The sequence below is a fragment of the Aplidium turbinatum genome, chromosome 6 (assembly GCF_918807975.1).
Source record: "Aplidium turbinatum chromosome 6, kaAplTurb1.1, whole genome shotgun sequence".
NCBI classification, from domain to species: Eukaryota; Metazoa; Chordata; class Ascidiacea; order Aplousobranchia; family Polyclinidae; genus Aplidium; species Aplidium turbinatum.
This window is the reverse complement of record NC_137477.1, coordinates 25911616-25937290: the sequence shown is the minus strand read 5'-3', so window position 1 is coordinate 25937290 and position 25675 is coordinate 25911616. Positions and strand designations below refer to the sequence as shown.

Below are 25675 nucleotides of genomic sequence, written 5' to 3'. Positions count from 1 at the left end.
GGTCAGCGGAGGAAGAGGAAGAGGGCGCCCAAAAACAAGATGGCTTGACAAAATTGTAAATGACAGTGGTATGGGAGTGCATGAATTGAAGGAGGCTGCGTGGGATCGAGAGATGTGGAGAAAGATGACGCATAGAGTGACCGAGAGTCGTAAACGACTGAACGGATGAAGAAGCTTGTTTGTTACTATATGGCGCTGTTGAAACAAAATAAATTGACTTGACTATAAAATAAATTGACTTGACATGCTTAACTATATTATCGAGGCATATACCGTAGAATTAGATCTTTTCATGCACGTCTTAAACCATTAAGGTTTTGCCACCTTTTCCTTTTGTTACTGTATTTTTTTTTTCACAATATCATTTCTTCTGCATTCTGCAAAGAAAAATGAATTGAAAGATTCTGATGAAGTTGATGGTTGGAAAAAAACGTGATGATGACATTGATTTGTGAGAATCCAACCTTGAAGTCGGTGGCCAATAAGACATTGCTTACTTTTTCTAACAATGAAAGTTGCCTATGGTTTAACATCGCAAAAAGACGATGTTGCGACGTCAAACTTGTTTGTTTTAGAAAAGCTATACCTACTGATCGTCTGTAGGTTTAGAAGTTTTTTCACCCATTATTATTCATGTAAAGCCACACAGACCGCACGCACCCGGTGGTTGAACCACTGACTTGGTTCACAAAGAAACCGTAAGATCAAGCAGCGCTAGTTCGGCTCTAGGGGTGTGTGCTTGAGTAACGCACTTTAAGGACAGCTCTCCATTCAGCGGCATTTGATAAATGAAATAATTCATACACAACACCACCTTCAACAATCGGAAACTTCATTCAGCCAATCGCGGTAACCGCGCCTGCGTCGGTGGTTCAAAGCCTCTTCAACTAGAAGTCACGAATAACCTTTCAAAGGCTTTCTCAATCCGACGACAAAGATTAAAAACCAAAATAACCAGAGGCTGCTGATTTATTTCAAATAACAACAAAAACACATGTCATGGCGTACTGCAAGTTTCCACACAGGCTACTCAACATTAAAACAAAACACTGGTCATCGAACATGTTCACGTCACAGAATTACCATTAAATTGCCCATTTGCCCTGGACAGCAAGCACAGGCACATTCCAAAAATCACATCATTCATGCGACAGATTGACTGTACGGTAGGCCAATGTAGTTAGTAAAATCGAGAAAAAACTAAAATCAGCCGGCCACATTGAAACTTTGCATAAAATTTTTAAACTTTGAAAGGAATGTGCAGGCCATTGCTGTAGCCTACTTTTGGTTGAACGTTATAGATATAGGAGATCGAACAAAGCACGAGTTGGATGTGTACACAACAATAAAGGATACATAAAATCTTGAAGAATATGAACAAACGAGGGTACCAGTAACTGCTTCTTTCAAAATTCCTTTTATGCATGGTAGAGGTTTTAACGCCACACAGAACCCAATACGGAAGATTGCGGAATACTGAGATTGGAACGATAAACACTGCAATAACATTGTCGCATACAATTTCCAAACGTTCTACCCAGACAGCATATTGCTTCAACGTCCGCAGACGATAAATTAATGTAGAAAACAGGGTTGAAAAAAAAAGCCAGCACATATGTCAAATCATGCGACACTAATTGAAGATACAGAAAGATTGCACAGTTTCAGCTGAGATACTTGTCGAGTTGTTTCAGTTTTTGAATATTTGTTTATGATTTTCAACTACATTCTTTATTATGTTTAGTCTACATTTACACAACACTGGTTCTCATTTCTAAACTCACGAGAGAAAAACAGTAAGAACAGTCACCATGTGAAACTAAAACATCAACACATTTCTCAAAATCTAGAAAACATCTACCCACCTCTTAAAATACACATTACACAGTGGGTCTTGCAGCGGGGTTATTTAATTCTGTTTTTAAACTTACCCAACCTAGACGCTAGTAATGCAAATGCAGCACACAAAACACAAATTGAGCAAATATCTTATTTGTTATTGCTAGTCGAGCTTCTGTTGCGCAGTTCGCTTCCGGTGTCGCTTTTCAGCGGAGATTGGATGCCATCGTTGTTCTCGGTTGCTTTCACTTGGGCGGACTGCAACCAAAAAGGTTAAATGTTATTTTAAAATAAAATTTCATTAATGCTTACTGCTGTGTAGTCGAAACTAAATATGCAAAGCTGTAGTCAATATAATGTCTTGTGTCACAAAGCTAAGCTACGGTGAGTCGTTTCAATGTGCGCATTTTAAAAATTTCTTGACTTTTTAGTGTCGTAATGTCGCGTGAGCCTCTCACCACCCAAAATGCTTCCCAGAATAACACGGGGAAGCTAGTGGAAGGCAACTAGTCTTTGGTCCCGTTGTCCAAGGACGTAGACCTTGTGCTTCATTTGCTTGTTCCTTGTGGTGTGCTTTTGGGCTAATAGCCAAATGGGCTATGCTTCGCATACTCAGAGGCAGTCAAAAAAGTAAAATCAACGCTTGAAAGAAGTTTAAAAAATAAGTTGCATTCAGTCACAGCACACGACATTTAAACAGAAATAATAATGAGTCATTGCTAAAAATAGAATCGGTAACAAGCAAATTAACACGCGTGGTTAGATTTCTGCTGACAAGTGGAAGGCTCAATAGTCAATATGCTTCAATTGCAAAGCTTGCAATCTTTTTTGGTTCAACGAACCTTGCTCTATTGGTCCACACCCAATGTCTTTTCAAATGTCTATAGACGCTAAATCAATGTAAAAAATACATTTTGCTAAATGATGTTTCGTTTAGTTTACAGACGTTGTGCATGTTTAAATTAAAGTTGTTAAAGCAATAAATACTATTAATACTACAAAAAGTGTTCAATGCCAAACAAAACAGCCAAGTAGAGCAAATTACATCAAATATAGTTATTACTTTCTGCATTAATTTAAAACCTCTACAGCCAGTTTCACCTTAAAAGGGAGATGATCAGCACAAGGTCCTTACAGACTCTATTTAAATAAGGACCTTCGGATGATCCCCCTTTTAGGATGAAACAGGCTGCAGTAGAGGTTTGAGAAAGTAATAACTATATTTGATGTAAATTAAAGTTGTTATACGTTGATGCAACGTCAACAAACGAATGTAAATGGGACGGATTTTGTTGGTTACCTTTTTGCTGTGCTTTTCGAAGGCAAAGATTATTATGATCAAAACAATCACTTCCGCAACAATGCCAATGAAGGGCCACAGAGCTGCAAGCCTGTCTTTCACACGCACCAATACCTGTATTGAAAATAAAACATTTCCTTTGGCTTTAAAGCTGCAGCAAACCTGTAGTAAACGCAAAAAATAGAAAACTCATGTCCTAAGAAGAAACTTTTATTATATTGAACTCTGTAAAATTTTATTTCTGTTGTAAACATGCTTCAAGCCGTTAAGCCCAAAACAAACAAAATAAATTTGTCCAAGTTGCAACTGAGTGCTCCCACACCACATGTCGCTTGATCGAGAGTGAGAAAATATCCCTGGCTAGATTACCATTTTAACATGTTTTAACGTGGCCAGGCGCAACGATGCAAACATAGCAATTTCTGCCGAGTGCAACAACTACCTCAATCTAAATGCAAATCCCACAGCTGAAAACTTAGCACATTCAACCAATTCTACCCTATGCTCATAGAGTGCGCTTACTTACTTCCACCGTTTTGTTGCCAGCAGAATTGTTGACATGACATTGGTAGGTCCCAGCGATATTGAAAGTTAAATTGTGGAAGAGGAGTGAAGAGCTGTGTTGCAAAACATTAATCAAAGTTAGAGAGTTTCGAGAGAACAGAGTTAAGTGGCTTAACACATTTGGTTATCCTCCATTGGCTTGCAAGTAAGCCTTGAATGCATAGTAAGCTATAGTGGATACACGACTTTATGCTGCGGTGCGAATGGCGCAAACACGAATGATGCCATCCCTAGGTCGCAAAGCACGAATGCCGTAAGAACTACAGACAATATCGAAAACCCACAATGGCACGGTCCGTCTATTTAGATAATTATAATCTATGGATATTTAGGCGAGTGCAGTGGCGTAGCGTGACTCATTGAGGGGCACTCCAAAAGCACAAATATTTAACTTGAGATTAATATTTAAGTTATAGGCAATTTTTGGTCTATAACATTTGAAATTTTACCCATTTCCTAATAAACACATTTGTAACATATGATAATATAGCCATTTTCACTTTGTGTGCAACACGAAAAAAAAGTCATAACAGACAAAAGTAGAGACATAAGCGTAATTTGGCCAGAGACTCTTGATTTTCCTAAACTCAGTAAACAGGTTTTTAAAATATGCTACAGTGGCAAACAGTAAATTCGTATCAGAATGAAGCCTGTTTCTAGAAACTGGTAAGTTGAAGTCTAGGATAGTTGTATATCTAAACTCTGTCATGTGATTGAGTCAAAGTTGGTTGGTGCAAACCTCACTCATCCAACATAAACTAAACAAAGTCTAGATTTACTTCTTCCTGCACAAAACCAAGCTGTGTAAATGGTTTACTCAGTTTGTATTAATAGTCTCAATGCAGTCATTACAAAACAATTCAAAAATAACAATTAGTTTTAGTAAGAAATAACCAAGTCTGGCGTCATTCATGTATTGCAACATTCAGGCCTTGTGTCATTCAAGTCTTGCGGCCTGGGGATTGTGTCATTCGTGTTCACGTCATTCAGACCGCAGCATTAAGTCGTAGACCGGCCATAGTAGGCCTACGCCCTTGCAAGTAAGATACATAACTGCATTTGCAAAAATTAAAGTGGTTGTAATGAGATTCCTTATCCAGACACATTGCCATCGTTTGTTCCAATAATAACAAGACAGCATCAATGTCTTATCAATTCACTTTGGGAAGAAAAAAAATATCTGTTTCACTTTTATGCAAAAACCTATTCAAAAAGATCTAACAGGTTATTGTATTTGTTAACTTTACTGAGATACAATAAAACATTATATTTTTTATAGGTTAACAAGATATAGATATAGTCATTGGTCAAACTGGAAACTTCATTTTGTAGCACAAATGAGTTTTCACAAACAAAAGTCAACCAACATCATTAATAATTCACTTTTTCATTTAAATCGGGATGGTCACCTTTCTGTTGTTGTTGTTATGTTGATATTTTGATTGACATCAGGATCCAGAACAAGGAAAGTAAGCTCTTCATTCCTCATGAACCTCCATTCAAAATCAGCAGGGGGATATGAACCTTCTGATATGCACTTCAGCGTACGCTCTTGATCTCCATCATTGAATGTAACTGACTGCTTGGTGTTCTGCCACAATATATAAAATGAAGTAATGAACCATTGTGGCTACACTGCTATTAGGTTCTATTATATATAAGGATGTGCCGATTAATCGGAATCGGCAATTTTTGGAGAATCGGCATCGGAATCGGCATCGAAAAAAATTGCTGATTCTTTCCGATTCTTTATTAAAGTTTTCTAATCAAGAGTAGCGCTTAATGCGTTCAACAAACAATCGTGTGATTGCGCAAACGTAATCAAACCAGCTACCCGGTAATCTTTTTTCACGTGTTTGCTAAGCAACAAGATTGGCTGCAACTCTGCGTTTGAAAACAATACTAATTTCTTCACAAGATGTTTTTCTTTTTTCGCCTATTGATGCACTTTGAATGCAAGGCTGGTGTGTTACTTTGTTAAAGGTTTTTGTATATTCAATACCGCTGCGTTCATTTTCTTTTACACTCTAGTCTTTTTCTCTTCTTGTTTCTGGCACCTTCTTGAATTCTGCGAGAAAAATACTGCAAACCGCACAAGATAATATTTTGCACACTGCATTAAGCTACGTTGATTTTGCACTCTGGGAGCGATGGCGATTTTTCTCTTTTAACTGATTTCTGCGACAAATAAAACGCGTGTCTATCAACACTTTGTAGCGCGCAAGAAGTGAAGAACTACCTTAAAAAATCACGCTGTCTAAAGCAGGCGACAAAGTGAACGCTTTTAGACATTTCAAAGGCAGCAACTTGTAACAAAATTGCAACCACTTGCAGAGCGCCAACTAAAAGCAGCTTTAATCATTTAATCAAAGAATCGGCATTGGAATCAGTATTGGCATATATTTTAGAATCGGCATCGGAATCCGCATCGGCAAAAATTTTGTAATCGGCACATCCCTGCGCTTATATATAGTTTTTTTTTTGGTATCAAGGCTTTTATCGAAGATTTAGACAAAGTGGACGAGAGGGCAAGGAAGCCAAACAAAATAACTATGTTCAAAATTACTTGTATCATACAGCTGCATATATACAGTAGGCAATGGTATACAGCCTAAATAAAACTTTACAACAAATGCAATTACTATTCACTAATAACCTTCATAGGCTGTTTTAACAAGAAAATAAACATGAAAAAGACGAAAAACGATAATTATTGCGAAGAGATAATGTATATACCAAGTTTAAATGTATACTTCTATTGACCAATTGCTGGTCAAGCAAGTCAAGAGCTTTGCTTATCTGGAACACACAATAAATGAAAATAACAGATGTGATACGACAATATTGAGATGAATAGAAATAGCAACTAAACAACTTTGTAAAAATTATTACGACATTAACAACATGCAAAATTAACATCAACACTTGAAAGCGAATTATGAAATGCTATATCTGGACTACATTACTTCACAATGCAGAAACATGGACATTGTCACAGGGTTGGACCTTAACTTTTTTTCACACTGGCCAACTAGACCAGTGGCTCACCATTTTCACTGGTCCGCACGAGATCGCACTGGTCCGTCTCATTTACTGATAAAAACAAGATTGTTGTGGGAAGCACGAGGCCAACCCAGGGAAAACCACCTTAAAACGACAATAATGAATGGTGGCAATAACATGGAAATATACAACGGCAATAACAACAGTTTATCTAGGCAAGACATTCAATCTACGTTGAGTATTCAATCTAGTTGGGGCTCTTCTTCAATTTCTGAATCCGATGATGGGTCATAATCAGAATTTGATGACGGGGTCATAATCGGAATCCGATGTGTGTTTGTCTGGCCTTGTAAACACACAGCCAGTGTCGGGCCTTCTTGACCTCACAGATGAATCGTTTTCCATGGCAGGTTTGGGGTCGAAATCTTTTATTTCTGCTGACTGTAGCTGGATGGTGAGAAGATCTGTTACGTGGTCAGCCCGGATCCTTGACCTCAACTTCGTTTTTCTTACAATTTAACACCGTCACGTGATGTTGCGATTGCTTTTTTCTTACAATTTAACACGTGATGTTGCGATTGCCTTTTTCTTACGGTTTAACACGCACGGATCACGTGTTTTGTTGCTTGAAGAGAAGCGCAAACGAGAACCACTCACTCTTAACAATCAAACGACATAATACGATGATATTTTCGTACTGGACAGTCAGACCAGTGCTAAACGATTCGTACTGGTCCGCGGGGAACTCACACTAGACATTGGCCAGAGGACCAATGCTAAGATCGAACCCTGTTGTCATCATAAATGATAAAACAACTTAAAGGGGCAGTAAACCCCAAACCATATGCATACTTTTCGATTTTTTGTTTGTAAGTGCTCTAGACATGTATAATAAGTAGTTGTCGTTGAAATTTTCCCTTAATTTTATTGCGTTTCCTTTGTAGGGCCGTTTTAGTTAGCCCTTAGTTTCAGAGCGACGCGTGCTCACTGAACCGTGCGATAATCACGTGTGACGTCATGAGAGTACTAGCCGATCTTATGTTCGCGCAAGATGCATTGTAAGCAAGTGTTCGTAGCGTCGTTTCCAACAAATACAATGAACTACATGTATTTATGTCGATTGTAAGCGGCTTAGTAGTTGATAAAATGAACACTGAAAGTAACTACCTTTCGACAAGTACCATATTAGTTTGTAAAGAACTAGGTCAAGAAGATTCTTAAGACCTCTAGTATAGCTTACTGTACTGTCTGTACATGTACAAAATTCACTCTCTCTGTGCACACAAAAAAGCTTTTTTCAAAGCAGACTTTGAATTCTGACTTTTTATTTCAAATCAGGATATTTAAATCCAACATATTCGCCGCTATCTTGATTTGAAAATTTCGACCTAATTGCCGAAACGACGCATGACGGCAGAGGCACACGGATTGAACGTCCAAGGTAACCCCAGATCCAGCGAACAAACTGTCTATAGGCAATGTGCCTATAACGTCTGTAAAAACAACTTTTGGTTACATTTACTCTTGTTACGGTAACTCCTTCAAATTCAAAACAACTTTTTAAATGGCCGCGAGTGTTGTATGTGCCGATTCGATGGGAGACGGCCATGGCCGCAAATTTTTCTTGACTTGGCAATGGAAGCATGTACATTGTACACTGTACAGCCAAATACAACTTGTATTGTTTCAGTGAAATAGCTTAGCATCAATAAATCATCATCACGTTGTTGCTTTCTGGGCGAAGTTGGCCCGTTTACGAGCAGTTTTGAGAAAAGTACACATAATAGCAAATCAGTCGCTTTTTTACATTGATTCAACGTCTGCAGACGTTGAATCAATGTAAAAAGCGACTGATTTGTTATCTGGGTATGTTCACACTGAAACGACCATTTATTAGGTTTAAATGAAGTAAGAGACGAAGTACATCTGCAAAACACAAGCCAACAATATAAAACGAACCAATTAAATCAGTCTCACACGATCAGAACTTAAAGTAACAAAAGTCCCTTTTACTGAACACAGCAAGAAAAGCTCTTATGAAAATGGGCTTGCAGAGAAAACAATCAATGGAAAGCGCGCCGAGCAGAGAAACTATAACGTACAAACATACGTAAAATAAACGTAAATTTGTTACAAGACACACTGGCTTTTCAATGAGTCATGTAAAAGAAGCTGGATTTGCTAGATAAAGTATAAAATGTACTGGCTGAAGTCCATACCTGAAGAAGTTGCAAATCCACTATTTTATTCAATCTTGTGTCCATGATCGTGTATGTGCCGTGCTTCCCACAATGTCCAGGAGAATCTACCCTTCCATCTCCTGCTAACATGAGGTCAATACCATCACCTTCCAATTGTTGAAGTACAGTGTTCTGCTCAATGACATATTAAAAATTCTTATCAATGACACTATTTTAAAGAAAAGATTGAGCACTTCCGTTTACAGTATGTGTGTGTTTCCATACATCAGGAAGCATTCATAAAATATCTATAACAAATATATCATTGTTTACAAACTTCTATTTGAATAAGTTTGTACTGATGAAGCCACACTTGTGTGGCGAAAGCTCTGTATTTAAATAAACCGATTCTTCTGATTTGGTGTGATATTGTTTACTTTATTTAAAATGTTTTGTCACACCGTGCATCCCAGTGGATCATCAGTTAAATTATAGGAAAATTTGATGAAAAGTTTAGGAACGAAGTTTTGTTTTGGAATTTTACAAACTTACCCCGGCTTTTCACTACGTTCATTGGTAGACACCTCCGAAAATGTATTTATTGAGAAATTTGGATAGTGCATTTCATTATCTTCAAAAGATATGTCTTGCAAAGCCATTCTTGCTTTTTTGGAAGTGAAAGTAAGGTAATCTGGTGGAATTCATTTTCTTTCTTGCAAGTTGCAGGTCACACCTACAGATTGTGTTAATATCAGGGCATTAGCCTGAGTTGCTGCAATAAACATATTCCAAATCAAGCAAAGCAACTTTTACAGTATTATTTGGCATCACTTCTCTTTCCAAAGCTATTAAAATGTACACTAAACTGTTATTTCATAATATGTCATATTATAGAGTCAAAGTTTCTTACCTTTCGCCGTACTCATTGGCTTCAAGGCAGCTTGGCATCCTTTTGATGAACAAGCACGGAAATCTAACACGTTATATTGTGTTACAGCATCACAAGTAACCATTTCTGTTTGGCATGACTTCGGCTTTTTTAAAAAATTTTCTCTCGATCTTTTCAGGGTACGAATTGAGGGTAGAAATTGTTCAGGGTACGAATTTGGGTGCATCCCTAGCCAGTAACTGAAAAAGAAAACAACAATGTATATATGAAGGAACATTTTTTGTTAATGCACTTGGTGAATTATACATGGGATGTTCTAAAAGCGCATGTAGCTGGGAATCCCTATACCAGCAGGCAGCATACATATTGTAAACTTATAGAAAACAATTTCTCAAGGATGCTACTTCACTACTTATGTACGGTACTTTATAACAAACATGTAGTAATATAATTGTTAGCTTAAAATTACCTCAAGAACTTGCCGCTTCCTAGCAGCCGGTCGCATGGATAAAGTGGAATTTTGTTGTTGAGTTATCTCTCCACTGGACTTTGAATCCAATGGTTGCAAAGTTGTTGAAATGTTTTTGTTGGGAAAAATTGAAGGGTATGCATTAAGGTTTAAATTGAGACGTGTGGCATGACCCATGTCAAATTGAAAAAGATTTTGAAAATCTGTTTCCTTGAAATGGAGTCGCCATATTGTGCTGAACTCTGTTGATCCTGGCCACACTCTTGTGGTGTTTACAGACTTGTTCCATTTCTTTTTTATGGTACGATTTTTTGGAAAATGGAACAAAGAAATTTTATCAGTAGCCTAGAAGAACTGCCAGATGAACAGTTATAAACGGCACAACACACCGATTTGGCATGATGAGTACCAAATTGTAACAGGTTTAGCTTAGTTTACTCACACAGCACTGGGAAAGAATGCATATTGAGATATAGGCCTACTTGTCTAGACAATACACAATCACAAATTGAAATACATGAGTAAATACTGAGACTGGTAGGTAGGCCTATCGTGCACACAGCACAGGAAACAGCACTGACTAATCATGAAGTAAAAAATAAATGCAAATCTCTGCAAACCTTGACTGTCTAAATCTCCTGCTGTTAAATACCATCAAAACTATGCAAACACTGCAAGGTCTAGCCCAAAATGTTTAGGTTAAACGTCCAATAAAACGTTTAGTGTAGTCTGTAAAATGATGTAAGCTAGCACCAAGGCTACAATAAACTAAATCTGAACTTCAATTGTAACTTGGAATAATCTTATCCACTGCTGCAAACGCATGCCACACCTAAAGCAAGCAAAATATTTCTCCAGTAGTACTCGCATGACGTCACCCGAGAAAAATTTTTATTTCGACAACAGTTCGCGCGGTGTGTGTTTGAATTACAAAACCAAAACTTTGTTTTAAGATTGCGTGAGAACAAATTATGAGTATTTTTTCATAAAAACAAGTGCAACGTGTTTTTGAATATCCCCTTTATGTATTTCAACTCTCAATTTGCATTTGAAAATGGGGTTGTCTGCCCCTTTAAGCATTTGAAATGTAGATTTACAAAAGAATGCTTAGTAGTTCATGGAAGACTAAAAGCACAAACATAGATGTACTAGGCCTATTTAGAATGCAAACCAACACGGAAATTCTATAAACAATCAAAATGAGAAAATTGAAATATTTTGGCCATTTTATTCGCAATAATTCTATTCAAAGACAAATACTAAAAAAAATGAATGAAAAATGAAATAGGGCAGACCACCAAAATTTAGACATGATATTAAAGACTGGTCAGGACTTGATTACAAAAAAGGAATAGAAACATCTCATAACAGAGAAACTTGGCGCTTCATTTTTTGCAACCCTCAACAGACGAAAGAATTTAATGATAATTATGAACTGTATTTAATGTAATTCTATCTGCTTGCCTTTTTTGCTTGGCATTGAGCCTTTTTATGAAGTATTAAAAGTACAATAGTTATTGTTTAAATAACAATTTAAATATAATACATAAACCCATAGTATTTTTTAACTTTAAACTTTTACACTTTAAATTTAAGTGAAAAAGCGTATAAAAATAAAAAAGGTCTTGTAATGAAAAAAGATACTGAAAAGGATGATCCCTTTTCATTTATTTAAACAAGAAATATACAAACCTGAATAATGGGGACAGCTAAATATGCCGCAATAGTGGTGGATGCAGTTGTACCATTTACACTGCATATATAAATACCAGCTTCTGTGATACTGGTTAAATTGAGAGCCATTGTATTGGCAGCCAAGTTTGATGTTGAGCCACCAGCATTGACATATTGCCAAGATATAACATCACCAGCATTGAGCCCATTTAAACCACATATAATGACAGAGGGTAGAGAAGCACTTGTTTTTGATGTCAAAGATACTGTGAGTTGAGAAGTTGTATGAGAAGCTGCAGACACAACTAAACCTATTATTACTATGTTCTTTGCTAAATTCATTTTATTCTATCAGTAATTCCTGGGAAATAATTGTAGAAATATATTATATCCATTCCTATCTTTTTCATTTTTAAATCAAAAATAAAAACAGGGAAAAACTAAAGATGACTGTGCATATACCGGTAAACCAGTGGTTCTTAACCTTTTTCGACACTTTAACACTAAAAGCATTTTTGTTTTGCGTATTTATTGATTATGTCCTGGCTCCATTTCTTTTTAACATCTACATTTTACACCCATGACCTGCCAACCACAGTCTCTGCAAAATACACTTATGCGGACAACCTGGCAATTCTCCACTCCACAAAGTCATGGGAAAGCCTAGAAGACATCTTGAACCAAGACATGAAAACCCTCTTATTAACTTATCTCCAGAACTGGCGACTGAAACTCAGCGAAACCAAAACTGTGGCAGCAGCTTTCCATCTACATGACCGGAAAGCTGATTGTGAGCTATATGATCAGAATCATTGATCGAAATCACCTTGCTCTTTTCTAAGCCTAATTTAGAATTAAACAGTAAAATTGATTGAGTACTGTATTGAGTAAGGTGATCAGTATATGGTGTAACTTTTGTGGCCTTGTGCATGACTAGCGTTGCGTTTTTTTGCATGACGTCACTGACCAAGGCGGCCGATGCTAAACCAGCACCAAAAATTCATCATGTAGAAGAAAATTTTGCCTGTAACGCCGTAAAATGTACGATAAATTCACCACTTTCAATTAAAGACCATGAAGCCATACGTAATTTAAAAAGTAGACCAAAACCCCCAACCTGCGACTGCTGAATTTTTTTTCTCGCAACTCCGAAGCAAAATTAGCCCAATTCCATTGGAAAATCGCGGACCTGACAACTCTCTGAACTCTGTCTCTGTAAGCCATTAGCCATTCAACCTGAACATTCATAACAAGAATAATAGTGTTGCCTGGTGAAAAAAGAGTAGGCTACCATACAAGAATAGACAGACAATCGATAACAACTTAATAACATTGAATTGCATAATTCAAAATTAATACAGAAATGAGATAGATACATAATTTCGAACGTTTTCGGCAAAACTTTCTGCCCTCTTCAGGAAAATATCTTAATTCATCTAAACAAAACAATTATTCGTGAAATGTTAATAATAAATGACTGAAATTCAATAAAACTGCACTGACCTGCGTACAAGCAACAACTGACGAACAAACGCAAAAGGTGGTAGCAATCTGTCATAATTATGCGGGAGTGTGGTCATGAGACGAGATAGTGAGCGGACAACATAACATAAAATAAACGTAAGCTAATACAAATTCAACAAAAAAGATGCCCCTCCAGCGAATAATTGTTTGTTGAGCCTGGGGTTGTGCTGCTTTATTTGGAGTGCCTCATGAATTTTAGTTTCAAACTTCGATTGACAGTTGCGAATTATTTTGAATGAATCTAATGTAAATTTGATGTTGGAACAAATACTGCAGTCATAAATGTGGTCTTTGATTGCACTGTGCTTATTGATGTCTGTTAAATTTAGGTGTTCCGTTGCTCTTGTTACCAAGTGTCTTGTGGACATACCTATGTATGTCATGTTCGTGTCGCACGAACAAGTGAATTTGTAGACAATGTTGGAACGAAGAGACTGCGGAACGGGAGATTTCAGCGAAAAATATCTACTGATTTTAAAGGTTTTGTACAGAGGAACAATGTCGATATCAAATTTACACTTAAAGAGTTTAGATAGTTTTTTAGCATATACCGGTACGAGAGATTCCTTTCCTAGGAAAGGTATGGATATAGAGTTTTGGAAATTTATGACGTCAGTATTCGGTGAAGATACTGAATTGAAACGTTGTAGAACCTTATCAAAAAACTGCCCGGGATATCCATTCGCACATAACATAGATTTAATTTTGGCGATTTCATTCATGTAGTGGTATTTGTCTGAGCAGATAGAACGAGCACGATTAAGCAAACCTAACACCAACCCAAATTTCCATTTCATAGGACACACTGCGTTGAAATTTAATAATAATCCAGTGTTACTAGGTTTAATCATCGAGTCCAAAAATTTTGCTAATCGGTATTCAGGTGTACCAATCATTGACACTACTGGCCTAACTGGGTTTCCATCTTTATGGACTTTTATAAGACCATACAGTTTTCCTGGGTTGCTACCGGATGGGATAAGTTTTTTACACAAGTCTTTATCAAATTGTTTCAAATACGTGCGGATATAATACGCGATCGACTTTTCTTTTTTGATGATAGGATGCGTCCTAACGGTATCGTCAATCTTAATGAACTTAGAGTGATCATCAACAATAGAGTCAAGTTTTGAATGGTAATCCTCTGTATGCAGAATCGCAGTTCCCTTTCCTTTGTCAAATCGACAAACTTTAATGTTAGGATCTTTGGAGAGACTTAATAGGGTTTTATGTATAGCTTGATTTCTCCTAGACGAACATACACATTTAGCATCCGACATGAATTGCCTAACGATAAACTTGATGTCATCTTTTGTGTCATCATCCAAACAAATGTCGTTGGTTCGTTTGATTGAAGAAACGAGCTGTTCAATATTGGCCTTAACATTGTCATAACGTACTTTTTTTGGGAGGATGTGGTGGTCCAAACCTTGTCGTAGAGCATCTTCCTCCAATAGGCTTAATTTCTTTTTGCTAAGGTTAATTATACACTTAGGACTACGTTTTCTTTGTCTGATCCAAAGATTAGTCAATTTTTTATAATGTACTGTATAAGTTTCTTTAGCTATCTGTTTAAATAATTTTCCGAGCAACAGTATCAAACAGTTCTTTTCTAAAAAGGAAAGTTGTGCCAGTGTTTGTTTTTTGATCTCTTCATATTTCCGCTCTGCTATGCGAAGCGCTGTACATACCTCTTTCAATTTCTTGTTGAGAACAAAACGATAATACAATTTTGGTAAAGAGGTTACTTTCTTCAGCCACAGACATATACGTCTGTGACAAAACGATAAATGTCATCCGAGTGTTTATAGACGCTTAAATTTGGAGGTTTGAATTTAAGGAACTCTGGACAGATTCCAAGTTCGATGCAAGATTCGAAAAAACGAACATCTAGACGTAACTTTGTGACCTTTCTTCCAGCATTTTCAAAATTTCTGAAATCCTTGACCGATAATCCTCTCTTGTTAGAGATAGAATAGTATAGCTTTGGTAGAGAGGTAGTTTTTAAAAACCATAGACAGACAATCGATAACAACTTAATAACATTGAATTGCATAATTCAAAATTAATACAGAAATGAGATAGATACATAATTTCGAACGTTTTCGGCAAAACTTTCTGCCCTCTTCAGGAAAATATCTTAATTCATCTAAACAAAACAATTATTCGTGAAATGTTAATAATAAATGACTGAAATTCAATAAAACTGCACTGACCTGCGTACAAGCAACAACTGACGAACAAACACAAAAGGTGGTAGCAATCTGTCATAATTATGCGGGAGTGTGGTCATGAGACGAGATAGTGAGCGGACAACATAACATAAAATAAACGTAAGCTAATACAAATTCAACAAAAAAGATGCCCCTCCAGCGAATAATTGTTTGTTGAGCCTGGGGTTGTGCTGCTTTATTTGGAGTGCCTCATGAATTTTAGTTTCAAACTCCGATTGACAGTTGCGAATTATTTTGAATGAATCTAATGTAAATTTGATGTTGGAACAAATACTGCAGTCATAAATGTGGTCTTTGATTGCACTGTGCTTATTGATGTCTGTTAAATTTAGGTGTTCCGTTGCTCTTGTTACCAAGTGTCTTGTGGACATACCTATGTATGTCATGTTCGTGTCGCACGAACAAGTGAATTTGTAGACAATGTTGGAACGAAGAGACTGCGGAACGGGAGATTTCAGCGAAAAATATCTACTGATTTTAAAGGTTTTGTACAGAGGAACAATGTCGATATCAAATTTACACTTAAAGAGTTTAGATAGTTTTTTAGCATATACCGGTACGAGAGATTCCTTTCCTAGGAAAGGTATGGATATAGAGTTTTGGAAATTTATGACGTCAGTATTCGGTGAAGATACTGAATTGAAACGTTGTAGAACCTTATCAAAAAACTGCCCGGGATATCCATTCGCACATAACATAGATTTAATTTTGGCGATTTCATTCATGTAGTGGTATTTGTCTGAGCAGATAGAACGAGCACGATTAAGCAAACCTAACACCAACCCAAATTTCCATTTCATAGGACACACTGCGTTGAAATTTAATACTAATCCAGTGTCACTAGGTTTTCGCCAAACCCATGTGTCAAAAGTACTTTCGTTAATCTTTAGTTCAACATCCAAGAATGGTATAGTTTCTCTAGCTTTTTCCACTGTGAATTTTATGTTTTTATGTTGGGAATTTAGCACATTTAGAAAAGTTGAGCACGAATCTTCATCATCAAAAACAGCAAAAATATCATCTACATACCTAAGATAAAGTTTCGGATGGAAATCTTTAGACTCTTCAAGAACTTTTGTTTCAATATGTGCGAGGAAAAAATTAGCAATGGTAGGGCCTAATGGAGACCCCATTGCTACGCCATCGATTTGTTTGTATAAATTATTTTTGTACAAAAACATGCCTTGTGTGGCTAACGTGAGGAGTTTAATGAAAATTTCTTTCTTGATAGGTGGGTGATTAGGTTGGGAATCCGAAAAAATGTAATCAGCAATGATATTTATGGTTTCAACCAACGGTACATTTGTAAACAAAGAAGACACATCAAAACTCACCATCAATTGATTTTTGTGGCACGGAAAGTTATTTACATTTTCTAAGAGTTTGTTGGTAGAGTCGAGCATATATTTATTAGGAATATAAGGTTTAATCATCGAGTCCAAAAATTTTGCTAATCGGTATTCAGGTGTATCAATCATTGACACTACTGGCCTAACTGGGTTTCCATCTTTATGGACTTTTATAAGACCATACAGTTTTCCTGGGTTGCTACCGGATGGGATAAGTTTTTTACACAAGTCTTTATCAAATTGTTTCAAATACGTGCGGATATAATACGCGATCGACTTTTCTTTTTTGATGATAGGATGCGTCCTAACGGTATCGTCAATCTTAATGAACTTAAAGTGATCATCAACAATAGAGTCAAGTTTTGAATGGTAATCCTCTGTATTCAGAATCGCAGTTCCCTTTCCTTTGTCAAATCGACAAACTTTAATGTTAGGATCTTTGGAGAGACTTAATAGGGTTTTATGTATAGCTTGATTTCTCCTAGACGAACATACACGTTTAGCATCCGACATGAATTGCCTAACGATAAACTTGATGTCATCTTTTGTGTCATCATCCAAACAAATGTCGTTGGTTGGTTCTGTATTAATTTTGAATTATGCAATTCAATGTTATTAAGTTGTTATCGATTGTCTGTCTATGGTTTTTAAAAAGTACCTCTCTACCAAAGCCATACAAGAATAGAATACAAAAACACTGGTCAACAGCAAATTTTAATCAGAGATTGGTTTATGTGTCCCTAAACGTATTTGTGATGCTGATTTCGATTTTTTTCTAGTGCATCACGTGTTCGAGATATTTACATGTTTTGTTTTTGAAGCTTAATGTATAAAAGCTTGGATTAAAGTTAAATTAAATCTTCTTCTCGGACTCTTTTAAAAGCCAAACAAAACAAAGTAATTTTAGCGGGTTTAACATGTTTTATTACAAAGAGATAGGGCAAAGTGGGGCGTGTTGTCACAATTTTTACAAATCAGCATATATCTCGTTCTGTGCCAATGGTATCGAGATCGATGCTAGATAGTGCAATTGAAAGAGGTAGCCTATCATTCGACTTCTTTTAGCTACAGCCAAAGTTTTTCTAGATTATTTCGTTTTTACATAAATTAGGGCTACCATATGTCCTCTTTTTAGAGGATTTGTCCTCTTTTTTCAAGAAAAGTGAATAGTCCTCCGAAGACACTCAGAAATGCTCAAATGTCCTCTTTTTTTGGTATTTTGAGTTTTCTTGCTTAAATTTTCAACAGGATTTTATTGTTGTGCGAATTTTCGGCGATGGCTTGTATGTGCTTTCCAAAATAATTTTCTGCACCAATGTAATATTCAAAGATAATTCAAAAATTTGACGTAGCCTATTTTGATGATCCGTTGTTGTAAACAATCAGACGTCTATAGCCTACTGTATTGAAACATATCAAACACCATTGTTTCGCGGTTATCGGAAATTTGTGACTTTGAATTTGGAATTTCATAAGGAAATTTGTGACGAAATAAGAAATTTGAGAAATCAAAAAAATGAGTTGGCTATGTAGGCTAAATCACGAGAAAATACATTAAAAACTGTGACCTAGAAACAGAAAAATGCAAAAGAGTTTATCTTATTTATAATTTACGGCCCTCTGCATACTTTTACAAAAAATGATCTTTTTACTCAGATTTTATTAAATTGATTCAACGCTTGTAGATGTTATGATTACCAACTTAAGAGTTTGGCTCGTTGGTCAAGTGGAGCAAGCAGGAACGAATTTACAAAAGTGCACCATGAATAACATAGCTTACGGTATAGGCTACTGCAAAAAGAAATCGTGGTATAGATACTTTCAGTTTATACAGATGCAAATAGAACGCATTTTATGTAGGCTACGATTCTTGTTTTAACCTCAATGGTGCATGGGAATAAACAGCCTTTTAGTTATCTCAGTCCGTTTTCAGAATCTTAACGATTGAGTAGCATACAATTTCAATCATATTTCATGCCAACAATTTTGTAATTTCAGAGCTGATCCTTTCTCACTGAAAAAGTTAAGGCGTTGCTACCTGGAGGTGGTGCCTGATTTGTCACATTTTGTAAATTTTTGCGATCGTTGCTGTCTGATTTAAATTTTCTAAAAATCAGCTGACTCGTAATAATATGACAGCTTTTTGTTGCCTTGAGGAAGCGGTCAAACATGAGAAAAACTATATTAAAAAGCGTTCAAGCAGACTGTTAAAAAGTCTTTGTACGCAAGTCCTGTTCTCAGTCTGAATGAAATCTTATAGGTTAAATTGTCTTCGTTTTTCCAACCCTTGTGATGTTGAAACTCATTGTGTCACCTGGGAAAGAGAGCAAAAGATGTTAAAATGTGATTTTTAAAAATTTCACTAAGACAGTAACCAAAAGTTGGAAAAATCTAGAAACGTGTTGCAGAATGTAGGCTAACAAATCAGGCCGTTTAAGGGGGCTGCAAAATATTCACAAGTCAAATCCGGCCTACAAATTTATCTTGTTTTTTGCTGTAACTTTTGTTGCATAGCCTAAGTTTAAAATTATCCAAAAGATGTAAAAGATTGTCCAAACGTAAAATTTTACTTGCTGGCGAAACGTGTCCTCTTTTTGGGCTATGAAAATATGGTAGGCCTACATAAATGCATGTTTAATGCAAGTAAATGGGCTGTGACAACACGCCCCACCCCGGAGCGTGTTGTCACAGAGCACGGGATGTGTTGTCACAAAATTTTTGCACATGCTTTATGATTAAAATATGACAGAAACCAATAAAAAATGGTTTTAATACAGGCTAAACGAATAAACAAATATGCGAAATGCAAAGAAATTGATTTACAACAATGCCCATTTTCAAAAGCAATAAAAATGTCATCTTGAGAATTATGTGTCACTATCGAATATATGTGTGTATCATTTATCCATTATTAATATTTTTCTAAAAAAGCGTTGTATTTTAACAAATACGCATATTATCTTGTTGTATAAGCAAAAATATTTTTTTATGTTTCTTAACATCAAAAATGCACACCATGGGGCGTGTAGTCACAGCTGTGACAACACGCCCCGTGATATGAAATCACGTGGTTTCAACAACCATGTGCCTACATCTCTACTTGCATGTCTTATCTGTTTGGTATTGAGCAACGCATTTCAGGACTGCTCTCCATTCAGTGGCACTTAGTGAATGGAATAATTTCCTGGCAACAACACTTCAACAATCGGAAAACTTCACTCTGTCAATCTCGGTAACCTGCCCAGCGTCAAGAGCCTCTACAAGTATGCGAAACTACCAGGAACAAGCATTAACCAATCAAGGCTTTGTCAGTCCAAGGATAAAGATTCACAACCAACCAATCCTTTGTTTTTTCTTTACTGCGTAGGCTTACACTTGAAACTCGCTTTGCATGAGCTAATTCCAATCTCTTAACTCAATTGTAGGCTACTTATTTGTATGAGCTAATTCTAAGCAACCTTGCAAAAAAATTAACCGAACAGTAGACTACAACTCCACATAAAGCAAAAGCATATTCCAAGTTGGTGCAAACGAGAATATACAAAACAAATAACCTGTCTGCCAGGTTTTTGATTTTATGGGCTAAGTTATAAGCACCAAGACAGCCGTTGATTTTAGCCAGCTAACAGTTTTTGCACATATCTGAGTTCATTCAACGTGGGAAGCTTAGAGTGCTTAACATGAGTATCCACAGCCGCTCGATGAGTCCGCAACCACTTCTGTGTTGCCGCAGTGCCATTCCATATATGAGAACAGGGCTTCCGAGAGAAATCCTGACTGGTAGGGAAACAATACTAAAAGTGGGCCCCAAAAAAACATTTTTTAGCAAAAAGACAAGTAGCAATTTGTATCATGCGTTGCATCATGTGTCTTAAGACGAACTTGGCTACTTTCCTCATCGTAAAATTGAATTCCTTTAAAGTTTCGATTTTAAACAACGTACCGTAGCCTATATAAATCTATGTGAAAAAACTCCTTTCAATAATTATGAAAATCAACAAAAATCACTCGACTACACTTGCAGCAAAATTGCCATTGTTGCTCAATATTTTCTCTTGAAAGAATTGCAGTAAAGTTATATGATGTGCACATGCACACCTCATACATGGTGCCTTTGACCACGGCCGTTGAGAGGAGAATTTAGGTATCGTACCAAAACGATTTTCTGGCCCCAAATAAAGACACTTCCAAGAAAAATGCACCCTATCTAAAGAATGCAGTCGTTAAGGCAGTGCGGGCGTGTTTGCTGATGAATTCTTGTCTGTTCGTTGTGTGGAGTCCTGCAAGAACCGCTTTTAGGTCGGTGATAACGTTTCCTCCCTTGACATGTCTGCGTCTGCGTTGGTTCCAGTCATGTCATGAATCGAAATTGCTATAGGTGGTAATTTTAGTATAACCTACTGTAGATAAAGGAAAAATTGTAAACACACAATGCGGGCAATGAAAATATCTCAACAAAGCATTCAATCCATTCCGAACCTTTTGCCATGCAAAGTTACGGATCACAGCATCAAATAATAAAGATTTTGCCAGGTCTAATTTGATGCACAACATGCATAAACTGTTCACTCGGTTTTGAGTCGTGGTGGTGCGTAAGAAAATCTTACAAATTTTGTGTGCTAAAACCACGTTTTCAACTCGCAACCGTTGGAGGTACTGGTTTAGGTAACAAATTTTCAGATCAACAAAAATATTTGGAAAAATGTTTCGAAAGTTGCAATCAATGATCTCCTTGAGTATATATCATGGGGTGATGCGTTCCGGTTTGCAGCTCAAGTTTGATGGGTAGCTTTCTTTCAAAAGTAGTCTACCAGCTTATCCAAAATGTCATTGTTGTACAACTTGTTTAAATTTGGTCCACATGCCTACAACTACGCATCAGACATACAATGATATTTCCATAGGACATCAAACTCATCGATGATATCTGAGTTTGTTGATACATTTGTGAATAAACTACCAACAGCTCGCGAATCCTTTGCAACATAGCGTACAGTAGAATAAATTTCGTTTGTAAGATTGAGCCGGTAAAGCGGAGTTGTTGGAGCGTTCCGATTTCAGTCCCCAGAAAAATATATTTTTTAATTCATAGTTTCTATAACAACTTTAGCTTGCGAGTAGCCTACTTTCCAGCTTTCTGTAACTTTGATTACATCTTCCTTTAACTTCATTAAATTCATCAGCTTACCGTCCATTCGTCGTCGTCGTGTGAGCCTCCTCTGGGGCCGAAAAACATTAAACAGTTCATTATCGCTGCATAAATAGGTTAGTAGAGTGAATCTCGCTTAGGACTGTGATCTACATAATGCAGAAAAGCACAGATTTGAAACTGCTCAAGTAGGCTGCTTGGAAATGGGATAGCTTTCTTTAGAATTTCCTATCTGGCTTGGCTGCAATTGAAAATGACATAAGCTTAGTCGATCAATTGAACTACCTAAAAATGATATAATAGTTGGACAACACTGCACACTGATCTCCAACTCTAGTGCATTTAAGCGATGACATCCATAAGCAGAAAATAGGCAAGAAGGGTTTACTTTCTTCAATCTTGTTAGGACACTTTTCCAAATATGTTGGATCCATTATCATATGCCTGGCAAACGCAGTTTTTCATGTCAAGGTACAGTTGGTCAAGCAAACATAATACACGCTTAGCCAAAGCAGCACTAGTTTTCAAGTTAGAACAATATAGGCCTACCATATTTTCATCGCTTAAAAAGAGGACACGTTTCGCCAGCAAGTAGAATTTTATGCTTGAAGAATCTTTTACATGTTTTTAGGTCATTACTGTATAGGCCTATAACGGATGCAACCTAGTTCGTACCATGAACAGTTCGGACCGTCAGTTCGTACCTTGAAAAGATCGAGAAAACAAATTCAAAAAAGCCGAAGTCGCTGATCGCAGTTTCTGCAATCATTTTAAAATTTTCGCCCTGAAAAGATCGAGAGAAAAAATAGCTCAAAACCGAAGTACGCTGATCGCAGTTTCCGCAAACATTATTCCGCAGTTTCTGCTAACTCTAACCATAGAGTAATCTATGCTCTAACCTAAACCCTCGCTGATCGCAGTCTCCGTAAATTTTTTCCGCAGTTTTCGCTAACCCTTACCCTAATTATAACCATAGAGTAATCTATGCTCTAACCCTAACCCTCGCTGATCGCAGTTTCCACAAATATTTTTCCGCAGTTTCCGCTAACCTTTACCCTAACCATAGAGTAATCTATGCTCTAACCCTCGCTGATCGCAGTTTCCGCAAACATTTTTCCGCAGTTTCCGCTACCCGCAGTTTCCGCTTACCTTAACTCTAACCATAGAGTAATATATGCTCTAACCCTAACCCTCGCTGATCGCAGTTTCCGCAAACATTTTTCCGCAGTTTTGCAGTCTCCGCAAACCGCAATTTCCTCTAACCCTAACCCTCGAGTTTGTTTCAAATTGTTTGGGGAAACTCCAATCAGCGACTTCGGCTTTGTGTCATTAAACTGCGATCAGCCACTTCGGCTTTTTTTAATATTTTTTCTCGATCTTTTCAGGGTACGAACTGACTGTACGAATGGTTCAAGGTACGAACTAGGTTGCACCCGCCTATAACCTACGCAGCAAAAGTTACCAAAAAAACAAACAACAAAACAGACTGAATGAACGTTTAACTTATTTTTTCACATCTTTAGTGCTTCCTTAAGACAACAAATGCTTTTATATTTTTAAGAGTCAGTAAAAAGTGAAAAAATACCTAATTTTTAGACAGTTTCAGTCAGATAGCAATGATCACAAAAATCTGCAAAATGTGACAAATCAGGCACGACCTCCAGGTCAAGCCTTAACGTTTTTCAACAAGGAATGGTGAACCTTAACGAAATTGTTAAATTATTTGCAAGAAATATGACTAAAACAGTAGGCTGCATATTACCGCTAAAATGCTAAAAACGGCATGAACTAAAAAGCTGTTCCTTTCCTTGCAAAGCTGTAGGCCTATCCATGCCACGATTTCCTTTGCTGCAGGTTAGGTGTTATATTATACACATTGCACTTTTAGACATTCGTTTCGATTTGTTCAAGTACCAAACTGAGTTGGTAATAATCAACAAAATCTACCAGCGTTGTATCAATATGTAAAACGTATGTAGGTAAAAGAATAATTTTTTGTGAAAGTGTGAGCATGGCCTTTGAAATGTCATTTAATATCTTACAGTGAACCAGGCAATGAAAGTTCAACAACAGTTCCATAAAATGCGCCAATTTCTTGTAGAATTTATAAATCAAAATGCTATTGCTACATTGGTACCAGGCCTATAAAAAATGTTTAGAAAACAAATAGCCTACAAGCTGTCGCTGAAACGTCATCAAGCAATATAATCCCGTTGAAAATATAAGCATGAAACCCCAAACTGTCAAAAAAAAGGACATTTGAGCATTTTTTAGTGTCCTTGGAGGACAATTCATTTTTCTTGAAAAAAGAGGACAAATCCTCTTAAAAGAGGACATATGGTAGCCCTAATATAACAATAATAGAAAAATACTTGTAAAGTTGTAACTACGCATTTCATTCAAAAATTTGTTTACTTTTAGGTTGATAAATTTTTATTTTAGTAGTAAAAATGGGCCCCCTTAAAAGTGACAAAACGAAAAACTACTAGTTTTTCCTTTACAATGTTATGCTAGGGGGGAAAGTAGCCCGACTTCCCCCTCTCGGAGCCCCTGTATGAGAAGGTGGTCCATTGATGCTGATGAACAACATTACTGAAACAAGTAATTTGGTCAGCCGTGATTGTAGCGGTGTGATGACTAACTTCATTTGCCAAAATCCACGTTCGGCTTCAGCAGAACTTATAGCAATCATGTTTAGTAGACTACTTGAGCAACTTTATCGCAACCGTATTCTTGAGCAACTTTATCGCACCGTTATCTGGTGTATGGCAAGGATTGTCAACGTACAATCAGAAATAAGAGTGGTGACATGAAATCTCTCCTCTGTTTCCAGTAATATCTGCTCCCCTTCTTGCCTTGGAACTTCGAATACGGCAGGCCATAACTCTGATACAATAATTTTCAAGCTCTTCACAGAATTTTCATTGGTAGTGTCCACCATCCTGCTTCCAATGTTATCAACTGAAGTTTGAATAACTGAACATGGCCGGATCTGTTTTTCTAATATTATTCCTTTCTGCGAGGGCCGTAAAGTGTTTATACAATGCTGGGAAGCTATTCCACAGACCATTGGATACCACGATGTGAGGACGCAACACAACGCACACTGATAATTTTATCCACATTCCTAAATTTTAAGGCACATGGGTGGGAAAGGCTATTCAATGAAAGAGTCACATCTCACGCAGACATCTAGAGCAGGGTTACCCAACTAATGTTAACAAAGGTCCAGTTTAACAAGTTGAATATTTTTAGCGGTCCGGTGAATAGGTTAGGTTATTTCACTCGCAACCACGAAATTTACACTATCTGTACCAAACAAGTTTTTTAGGTAAAATGTAACTCGACTTGGATTTCTGAGAAAGTGTTGGGGAATCTGGGGGGCGAAGCCCCCCAGCAACTAGGATAATCACAGTAAAAATTGCTTTCTCCCAATAGAAATCTGTTTAAAGAAGCCCTGAAACGTGACAATGAGGTTATTCTTCCAAAAGCTCAAGGTCC

The 25675-nt window shown here is 36.9% G+C and overlaps 1 protein-coding gene across 2 annotated transcripts; it reads right to left on the bottom strand.

Annotated features, from left to right (window-relative positions):
* Positions 1 to 951: 951 nt before the first annotated feature.
* LOC145771948 (basigin-like) lies at positions 952 to 12275 on the bottom strand. 2 transcript variants are annotated; one of them, XM_082583721.1, is made up of 7 exons: positions 9797 to 9910; positions 9439 to 9619; positions 8926 to 9078; positions 5113 to 5294; positions 3666 to 3756; positions 3140 to 3253; positions 952 to 2097 (listed from the first exon to the last, which is right to left on the bottom strand). In XM_082583721.1, exons 3-7 carry the CDS (start codon positions 9034 to 9036, stop codon positions 1990 to 1992), a joined length of 606 nt encoding a protein of 201 aa, XP_082439847.1. In that variant the 5' UTR covers positions 9037 to 9078; positions 9439 to 9619; positions 9797 to 9910; the 3' UTR covers positions 952 to 1989. The 2 variants fall into 2 exon arrangements, with proteins under 2 accessions (XP_082439847.1, XP_082439846.1); XM_082583720.1 differs by lacking the exons at positions 8926 to 9078; positions 9439 to 9619; positions 9797 to 9910 and adding an exon at positions 11937 to 12275.
* Positions 12276 to 25675: the final 13400 nt, after the last annotated feature.